General features: G+C 37.9%; 1 protein-coding gene across 1 annotated transcript in view; it reads right to left on the reverse strand.

The window, feature by feature from the left end:
* Positions 1–1,428: 1,428 nt before the first annotated feature.
* Positions 1,429–10,578, reverse strand: part of LOC103511646 (histone-lysine N-methyltransferase, H3 lysine-79 specific-like) — a 10,480-nt gene continuing 1,330 nt past the window's right edge. Inside the window, exons 2-7 of the mRNA XM_008476373.3 lie at positions 7,137–7,321; positions 5,146–5,437; positions 3,941–4,062; positions 3,392–3,635; positions 2,302–2,475; positions 1,429–1,643 (exon numbers count right to left, since the gene is read on the reverse strand). Of these exons, the coding sequence (XP_008474595.1) occupies positions 1,530–1,643; positions 2,302–2,475; positions 3,392–3,635; positions 3,941–4,062; positions 5,146–5,437; positions 7,137–7,321 (1,131 nt within the window). The 3' untranslated portion in view covers positions 1,429–1,529. The remainder of the gene's footprint in view (positions 1,644–2,301; positions 2,476–3,391; positions 3,636–3,940; positions 4,063–5,145; positions 5,438–7,136; positions 7,322–10,578) is intronic.

Genomic DNA, 10,578 nt, shown 5'->3' on the forward strand with positions numbered 1-10,578 from the left:
TTATACCACAGTAGGTACCTACATCAAATAATTAAAAAAATAATAGCTCTCCACTTCTATGATGAGAAAAAAAATCCCAATCAGCCCAATCTCAATTAAATTAATCAATACCTACCTTGAATGTTGTTATTGCTGTCCCGCATGAGATTGTTATGTTTACACTAGAATGATCCGCGAACTTTAGCCAAATCAATATTGACAAAAATGGAATTTTAGATACATGATTATGTTGGATTGAAAAAAAAAGTAAGACTCAAGTGCTTCTACCAGTTACGACTTGTGACTAAGTTTTACACCACCAGCAGAGGTTGTGAACAAATTCCTATTGAAGATTTCTTTCCCTAATTGACCACCTACTTGAAATTTCCGTGAGGTGTCAATACTAAATTCTATTTAGGATAGGTTGTTTTTTCTTCTTTCTCCTCCTCACATTCTCCTCCCTCTCCCTTTTTCTGATTTCTTGATGTTTTCTATTTTATTTATCTGATAAATTAAATTTAGATAGTTTTTTTTTTCTCTAAAAGGAGTGTCCTTTACTCTGTACCTTTTATATTAGAAAACTATTTCACGCACACTAAATTAATGAGATTCTGATTGTAATTTAATTATATAATTTATTTAGGCAATTAATTCTTCCTCTAAAACCCTTCGAGGCAGTATTATTAAATTATTCAATTTCTTTATTTGAATTATCTCTATTTGAAACCAGAAAAAGGTGTTGTTCTTTCTAATTTTATCCAGTGGTGTATTTAATCGAATGTATCTATTGTAGCCTGCGAAGCTGAACGCCTCTTCACATCGTATGGATATTATAACATTACTAAAAGTTTACTTAGCTAATATCGCCGCTAGAAAGTCAAAGGGGCGTTAATGATTTTATTAAATTTTTCGTAAGCGCACTTGAGTCTATTTGTGCTGCAATTATTTCCGCAAATATCACATAGGTACGCCTAAACATAAAAAATCAATATCTTCACAATGGTTTAGAAATCACATACGCCTGTTCGTGCTATCAATAGTATCTCTTGAACGTAGTATGTCTGTGTGTTAATCTCATTTTTTGTGTTAGTCACTTACGCCCCTTTGACTTTCTAGCATATTATGATAGAATCAGTACAGGGGACTAGTTCAAGGTAGAAATTAGATTAGAAACACATTACCATCGTGACGTGATGGTAGTGTGTTTCTCTATCTTTAGAAACCTATAGTGTCACTCGGTGAACTAACCCCACTAATAGGTAGAAAGGACTGCACCTGCACAGGACTGATTAGCATTCACATGAGAACGGATATGATATTAAATTCTATTTTAAAATTATTAGTTTTATATAAAGTTTTGTTGACATAAAAATCTTTAGAAACCTATAGTGTCACTCGGTAAACTAACTCTACTAATAGGAAGAAAGGACTGCACCTGCACAAGACTGATTAGCATTCACATGAGAACGGATATGATATTAAATTCTATTTTAAAATTATTAGTTTTATATAAAGTTTTGTTGACATAAAAAGCCGTGCGTTCCGCCAAGCTAAGGGACCGACTTGTTCAGTCTGATTTGAACTGGTTTAGGAAACACATTTGACTCCCATTGGGTTAAATTCTTCTGCCGAGGTGCCACCAAACGATTGGCCTTCTTGTAATTCTGAGGACAAAGATACAAAAGACTCTTGAAACTCTAAAGTAGAGTGAAATCGGTTCTACCCGTAATTTCTGAAATACGATCTTTTTTTTTAAAAAAAAAAGAGAGAGAGAGAGAGAGAGAGAGAAACGCCATTGTATAAGTGCTAAGGTAGGTACTGTAATAGAGGGAACTGTAATTGCTGGTCTTATCGTCCCGAAATCAAAGAGAAAAGGAAGACAGGATAGGAGAAAAAGCTAGCCGTTCTGAGAACGAACATTATCCGTTGATAAAATCCGCGCCGGGCTGGGATCGAACCCGCGGCCTAGCGCTTACAAAGCAGACGCACTACCAACCAAGCTAACTAGGCTGGCAAGGTTAAGAGAAGGTGTTGTTATTGTTTGTCTTTTATTTTATTTCATCTAACAATTCTTTCACAAGCTCAAACAACCTAGAGCTGAATCCTCCTCGTCTAAAACTTTAGCAAAAATAGCTCAAGTTTGTGTCGCCTGAGGAGGGAACAGCTCAGGACTATGGCAATTCATTCTTTTGATCTTCAACCTTCACATGATCTTCTTGTCTCAAGTAATCTTGTTCAGTTTTCCAAGCATTTTTGATAGTTGGTATTAGTATGAGGAGAGAAAATTGTGATTCGGGGTGTTAAAAGGTCTTTTGAACTTACCTCCAATGCTATGAGCACAGGAAGCTCAGGTCTGCCCTTATCTATGCACTCCTGATGCACTTGCTGAGCGTACTTAACGACCTCCTGATCATCTAGTTGCCATAGCAACGCAGATCTCTGAATTGCGTCCTCGTCAGCCAGTCTGGCTTCTTCTGCGTATATCTTGTTCTCTTCCTGGAAATGGAGACAAAAATGGTATTTGATAAACAGAAACAAGCGCTCATTTGTGTGAGAAAATGTGAAAAAAATCCACCAAAATCCATTTTTTTGGTTTTTCTGGACAAAATTTGCACCACCACTTTTGTGTTCCTCATAAAAAGAACTTTAATTTGATATATAGGTCGACCAGATTTGGATAAGTCCTTCTATGGGGACAGACAGACAGACACCGAAGCGAATACAATAGTCCGTCCCTATACGTTTTATTATTACTATTGTAATTTAATAAAGGAAGGACGGACTAAAAATCAACTCCTCCATCACCTGTGACCGGAAGATGGTGAACAAGCTCTGGATTAGGGAGAGAGCCGCTGAGTCAGGGGGATTGTCACCTGAGCCTCCACGTACCACCTCCTCAAGCCTCGCCTCGAAGGCCCGCATCGCACCTTCCAGTTGTCCGAGCCTGTCCATGTTTGTATCTAGACCCTAACGATAGGTTATAGCACACTGTGTCCCTATGCTAAGTCAGGGGAGTTTTAATAATTGAAGTAATTTTAATTTATTTTCAAAGATTTATTTCTTTTCACTCTCACTTTTTTACTGTTAAAAAAATCACTATTGGGCGAGAGGTACCTAAATAGTATATGTTTTTGATCAGAAAATTTTGCTCTATTTAATGAAAAATTTTAAGCACAAACTTGTGGAAAAAAAAAAAGTTGAAGAAAAAATTTAGCAAAGGTAGGTACTCAAGGTACTAGGTATATTGATATAATCTACTGACTTGACAGGCAATATTTTCTCTCTTATTTATCGGGACGATAAGAACCTGGAAGTTACAGTTCCCTCCATCAAACTTCTTTAAAAAAATTAATAATAATAAAAAAATATCTAAATCTCTTATTTTTCTTAAAATAAAACACACTCGTCTCACCACTTGAGTATCCAGATCAGCCCGTTGGTTTCTTTTCTTCATTTGATCCCTGAGTTTCCTCTCTGTCTCTTGAGCTTCATCATGTTCTATCATTCGACATCGCTTTAGCAACTCCCACTTGGCCTCTTCTCGCTCTCGACGTTCGGCCTCTGCCGTGTCTCGCATGAACTGCTCGTATGCCTCGTTTTTTTCCTTGGCCAGTCGTGCGCGCCTCTCCGCCTCGAGTTTTTGTTGTTCTTTGTACCTGGAACGAGAGCGCGTTTAAACTAGCTGTTTCATACCTAAGCCGTACTTTCTTACAACTTACACCTACCTACCTACTTGTTTTAGTTTAAACCTATCGTTCTACCCTCTATCCTCCCTCCTCCTAGATTTCTTTTTACTTTTTATTAATCTTTTCAAAATGCTTTTGGCGCAAATAATAAAATAAAATTCCATCTAAAATAATAACACTAAAAGAAAAAGTATCTTTTTTTCTATGTAGCTATGTGTCGGTACCTGTAATCCTTGTACATTTATGCTTGAATAGGTAGTTAGGTAGGTACTTACTTTTCTTCCGCTTTCTCCAGGTCTTTTCTCAATCTTTCCTCTTCATTGTCGACAGCGGCTTTCATAAGAGAAGACAAGTGTTGATAAACTCTCTCCCGCTTCTCAACCTCAGCTTGGTGTCTCTATAGGGGAGAAATAATCAAAACTGAGTTCCAAGTTTGGACTTGACGGTTTTGCATTTAATTCATGCCTGCAAACTTTTGAACTGTTTGAGAACAAGAAAAAATGTCGAAAGTATCCAACACATAAACCATTCACATTGATGATGGCGATGAAACCGCTGTACCTCGGAGTCGCTTTCGTATTTTTTACCTACCTGGCTTCTAAAAATAATGTTCCTATCTAGATATATATTATACGAGACTTACACCCATAGGTATTTATGAACAAAATGCTGGCTCTTAAGTTCGTGCTAATGCTAAGCATAGTCTCAAGGTATACGAGACTTACACCCATAGGTATTTATGAACAAAATGCTGGCTCTTAAGTTCGTGCTAATGCTAAGCATAGTCTCAAGGGATATTTCATGGGTCGATCCCTTGACAGTCAATTTCAATTTATCACCTTGTACTCTTATATTCCCATTAGAAGTTTTTCCCTTGTATTTTAAATTTTCTCTAAAAGGCTTGTCTCAAGCACAGTTTGAGCATAATTGACGAAACTTTCAGACATAAAACAAAATTTTCAGTACAATACTCGAATTTTGCATGCAGTTTTACACTAGAATTATCCGCGAACTTTAGCCAAATCAATATTGATAAAAATGGAGTTTTAGATACATGATTATGTTGGATTGAAAAAAAAGTAAGACTCAAGTGCTTCTACCAGTTACGACTTGTGACTAGGTTTTACACCACCAGCAGAGGTTGTGAACAAATTCCTATTGAAGATTTCTCTCCTTAATTGACCACCTACTTAAAATTTCCGTGAGGTGTCAATACTAAATTCTATTTAGGATAGGTTGTTTTTTTCTTCTTTCTCCTCCTCACATTCTCCTCCCTCTCCTTTTTCTCATTTCTTGATGTTTTCTATTTTATTTATCTGATAAATTAAATTTAGATAGTTTTTTTCTAAAAGGAGTGTCCTTTACTCTGTACCTTTTATATTAGAAAACTATTTCACGCACACTAAATTAATGAGATTCTGATTGTAATTTATAGTTCTTTTTTTATGTTTTCTGGATTTCCCGAATTTCTCTCTCCTACCTCTTGCATGATCTGGTTCTTCATATCCGTGAGGCGTCGCGTAGTCTGTTTGATAATATGGAACGCTGCCTTGTCCAGTTCCTCTTGCTGTTTTTCTTTCTGTTTCTTCTGTATCTCCAACAGGAAAGATTCCCGCGTCATCTCATCTAGAATCTGTTTCGTTTTCTCTTTCGCTTCCTTCTCCGCGTTTTCGATTTGTTTGATTTCGTTTTGCACCTTTTCGATTTCTCGCCGCTCTTCTTCAACTTGGGCTTTCTTGAGTCGATCTCGCTCACGCCACAGCTCCTGTAAACTGTGGTAGGATGTTTTTTTTTTTTTGTGGTCATGCAATCCCTATATATACAGTAGTAGGCACATATACTAACTTGTAACAAAACCATTGTCGTTTTTTGATTGAAGTTCGTTAGGATAGTACCTAGGTATATATGTATTCGTATTCGTAGGTATATCGGTAAAAAAAAAAAAAAAAAAAAAAAAAAATTGGCCCTTGTACTGTATTTGCTTCGGTGTTGTCTGTTGGTCTGTTTGTCGGTCTGTCCCCAATCCCCATAGACATAGAAGGACTTATCCAAACCTGGTTGACCTATATATCAAATTAAAGGTCTTTTTATCAGGAACACGAAAGTCGTGGTGCAAATTTTGTCCAGAAAACCATAAAGCCAAAAAAACCAACAAAATGGCTTTTGGGGGATTTTTTTCACATTTTCTCACACAAATGAGCTCTGATCTCGAAATTTGTCGCGACGACCTATGAACTCATGAGAAAGTTATAACACTTCAGTCGATCATTTAAGACCAGTTTTAGCGTCACCTATGTTAAGCTACGCCGAGCAAGGCCAATAAATGGATGGTGATTAAACATTATATTGGTAGTTATTAGGAAACATTAAAAGGATGGCTGAACAATTTTGTTTAGTTTGAGATAATGGTCAAGTACGATATCATACATATTTCTCGACATGGTCTTCACTCCAGTCAAGTGAAGACCATGTCGAGAAATATGTACATTAAAAGGAGAAAAGGGAGAACGGGCTCTAGTCTTGGTTTTAAATCATTGCTGGAAAGTAAAATCAAAAATCAAATCAATAATAGTAATAAACTGAATATTAAACAAATTAGGTAGGTACATACATAGCATAGGTACTGATTTTCCTTAACCACGATCGAATAAACTACGGGCTAAAAAATTCCCGGAGGGACGGGCCCTGCTTGTTGAGTGAATAGAATGGGGCACAACCAAATGACAATTTTTTTCGAGATAGAGTCCTATTCCGATGTAAAAGTACCCAAAAAGTGCATTGGCGCACTCGCAAGCAGCCATTGCATTTTTGTTGTTCTTGAACAATGCCCTTTGTTTATTATTATTATTTTTAAAGAAATTTAATCGAGGGAACTGTAATTGCTATTTTATGATCCCAAAAATAAAGAGAGAAGGAAGACAGAATAGGAGAAAGCCAGCTGTTCCAAGATCAAACATTTGTTTAGGTTAAAGTTTGCCTAGGTGGGAATCAACACCACAACTTAGTACTTACAAAGCAGGAATGCTTTCCTCCAAGGATTCTAATAAACATTTTGTATGATTATTGTGATAACCTAGATTCTTTGGTTATCTTCCTTTTCAGGTTCATGTTTGACAATACTTGAGTCAATTATTTGTTAGGTTTATATTAGACATCCTATGTATTAACATTATTCTTACCGTTTCTATTATTATACCTAGTATACCTAGTTTCTATTATTATTATACCTAGAAACGGTAAGAATAATACTTGAGTCAATTTTTTGCCATTGTACAAGTCATCAAACCTAGGCACACACTTCTTTCATATAATTGTAAGACTTAGAACTGCACTCAATGATGATGTTACACATGGGCATACCAAACTGCCAAAATTACGTATCACACCAAATCCAAATTTTTTGCAAAGTATGGAGTGAAAAACCCTTCTTAGAATAGGTCTCAGTCCTTAAAATTCCTTCTCTATACTTACCTTTGTGTTGCGCGCTCAAAATTTTCATTCTTCTTTACAAGTTTCTCCTGTTTTTCTCTCCGTTTCTCTTCTTCAAACTCGCGTGCATTTTCCGCAATTCGATCACTCCACTCTAGTTCCATTTTCCTATCAACCTCCTTGATTTTATCCTTGAATTCCAGTTGTTTCTTTCGTTCACGTAACGTCTAGAAAAGAAAAATAATTGTGTTGATCATAAATTCAATGCGTGTCACAAGTGTCGTTCCCTGCACTACGCTAATTTTTCTATGACTTGACTTGGACTCAAATAATAATAAAAAAAAATTAATTGTGTTGATCATAAATTCAATGCGTGTCACAAGTGTCGTTCCCTGCACTACGCTAATTTTTCTATGACTTGACTTGGACTCAAACCAGGTCCAGAGTTCATCGTGTTATGCTAACCCCTACACCACTGAGGTTGGTAATATGTAGGTAGCTTGATTTCTTAACTGATTCTGAAGCTTTAATACCCTTGTTCGAAATTCAGAAGTTCGGCAGTTCCCCGCTACGAAACTTTATAAAAGCGAAACAGGAAACCCAGACATCTCCACTAATATTTAGTCTATTGCACATTGCATACTCAAATAATTTCCCGGCATTCGCACAAATTTCAATCTTACCCACCTAACTGTCTACTGTGCAAAGCTGAATACAACCCTAGCCGGTCACTCTTCAAAATAACATCGAGCGTAGCCAGCCTAGTTAGCTTGGTTGGTAGCGCTCCTTGCAAGCGCTAGGCCGCGAGTTCGATTTCCGCCCGGGGCGGATTTTATCCTGATGGGATCATGTTCATTCTCGGAACGGCTGGCTTTTTCCTATCCAGATGTCTACCTTCTCTCTTCGATTTCGGGGCGATAAGATCTTAGCAGTTACAGTTCCCTCTGTCAAACCTCTTCAAAAAAAAAAAAAAAAACATCGAGGGTGATATGTATATGGAATGGATTGGTATGTAGGACTGTAAGCTGTATTGTGAAAAACCTAAGTAGGTACCTACTATACTAGAAGTTTAAAAGTTTTTTTTTTTTTTTTCTCTTCCTTTCTTTCTTTTCCAACCCTGAAAACTGAAGACCTTACCATCTGCCAACCGCAAGCGGCACCTGTCCAGAGCTGTCCGCCGTCTTTGTTGCTCTTTGAGTGGCAGCTTGAGTTTGGTCTACCTTAACTGTTCAGGTTGTCACAATCGGGCGCACCTCTATTCCAGAGTTTCTTCAACTATATACCACTCTCGTATCTATCATTCTTACTCACACGGCTGAAGTTTGAGTCGCATTCTTGTGCTACATTCTCCTGAAAAATGGAGCGATTCCACCGCTTTGGCAAAGCGCGTTACCTACAAAATCCGATTAGTTTTGCTGCTTAGACTTTCATCTCCGATTAAGTTCCTTCTACTTATTCTTGGCCTCCTTCGTCTTCTGTCCAAATAGCTACTCGGACTAGGGTTATTCTTCAGATTCTTGACTGGCGCGCCTGTCGTTCTGTCTCTTCTTCTTATTCATCGATTCTATCCTTCGTACTTGGTCTTGCTCTTCTTACTTCTCTTATTTCTGAAATCGTACTAGCTGATCCTGAACTTGTAATGAAACAATTTCTATTAGACCCAACAAATTTCATGAAATCTAGCCAGTGTATCTCAAAAATTGGACAGGAACATAGCCAGTACATTATGCCGTATAAGTTAAACTTAAGTTTATCTTTAGATTTCATACATACGGGGGTTAAAGTTCGAAAGTTGTACAGGTTAAAAATTAAGTTCAACTTGAAATTCTTGAATTATCTGTGATATAAAAAAGATGGACTCTTCACAACTTTTTTGTGTGTCGCAGCATTTTTAAGTGCCTTGTATTGGAATCGATTCCAGTTTTTCATTAATCTCTCTGTACCTGGTGATTCTCCCATTAAAAAAAGGAATTTTAATTGTGTTAAGCATAAATGCTTGTCACAAATGTCGTTCCCTGCTTAATGCACTACGCTAAATTTTATGACTTGACTTGGACTCGAACCACCAACCTCCAGATCCGAAGTCCACCGCGCTAACCACTACACCACCGAGGTTGGTCCTCCTTCTAATTCTTCTTCTTCTTCTTCTTCTTCTTCTTCTTCTTCTTCTTCTTCTTCTTCTTCTTCTTCTTCTTCTTCGCACCTGCCAACCTAGTAGGTAGGTATGTACCTACCTACTACCAATTTGGTAACATATGGGTATTTTTGCGGACAAAATGTCCAGTGGATGGATTGATTAGATTACCTAATATATATTGGATTGATTTTGTGCCCGATTAGGGAAGGGGGAGCCTATACTCCTATAGGGGCTTATTTGAATTATTTTCTACGAGAAAGAATATGGTAAGAATAACGATAAATTACGGCACCTAGGTAGGTACCTATCTAATTTCCTAGCACGTCCAGAGTTACCCAACAATAAAGATTAAAAACTCTAAACTCACCCTTGAGCCCACAAAGGAGTCCGTGATTGTTTTCGACAGAGTCTTCGTCTCCTCCATTTCCCGTCTTCTGTTATCCGCATTATCTTCTCGCCTCTGCTTCTCACTCAGGTAGGATGTAAGTTTCGACCACTCTGCGTTAGAATAGAGGATGGACTTCGCTAGCCGTTCTGAGAACGAACATTATCCGTTCAGGATAAAATCCGCGCCGGGCTGGGATCGAACCCACGGCCTAGCGCTTACAAAGCAAACGCACCACCAACCAAGCTAACCAGGCTGGCCAGGTTAAGAGAAGGTGTTGTTATTGTTTGTCTTTTATTTTATTTCATCTAACAATTCTTTCACAAGCTCAAACAACCTTGAGCTGAATCCTCCTCGTGTAAAACTTTAGCAAAAATAGCTCAAGTTTGTGTCGACTGAGGAGGAAACAGCTTATAGCAATTCATTCTTTTGATCTTCATCCTTCACATGATCTTCTTCTTGTCTCAAGTAATCTTGGTCAGTTTTCCAAGCATTACACGACGAGGTGTGTATTTACCTCTCAACTTGTTCATCCGATGAAACAACCCACCTGCCGACGAAGAGGAATCAATAGAAGAAACGATCGGCATTCGCACAAATTTCAATCTCTCCTACCTAACTGTCTACTGTGCAAAGCTGAATACAACCCTAGCCATTCACTCTTCAAAATAACATCGAGCATAGCCAGCCTAGTTAGCTTGGTTGGTAGCGCTCCTTGCAAGTGCTAGGCCGCGGGTTCGATTTCCGCCCGGGGCGGATTTTATCCTGATGGGATCATGTTCATTCTCGGAACGGCTGGCTTTTTCCTATCCAGATGTCTACCTTCTCTCTTCGATTTCGGGGCGATAAGATCTTGGCAGTTACAGTTCCCTCTGTCAAACCTCTTCAAAAAAAAAAAAAAAAAAAAACATCGAGGGTGATATGTATATGGAATGGATTGGTATGTAGGACTGTAAGCTGTA

The sequence above is a fragment of the Diaphorina citri genome, unplaced genomic scaffold, assembly GCF_000475195.1.
Source record: "Diaphorina citri unplaced genomic scaffold, Diaci psyllid genome assembly version 1.1 scaffold736, whole genome shotgun sequence".
NCBI lineage: Eukaryota > Metazoa > Arthropoda > Insecta > Hemiptera > Psyllidae > Diaphorina > Diaphorina citri.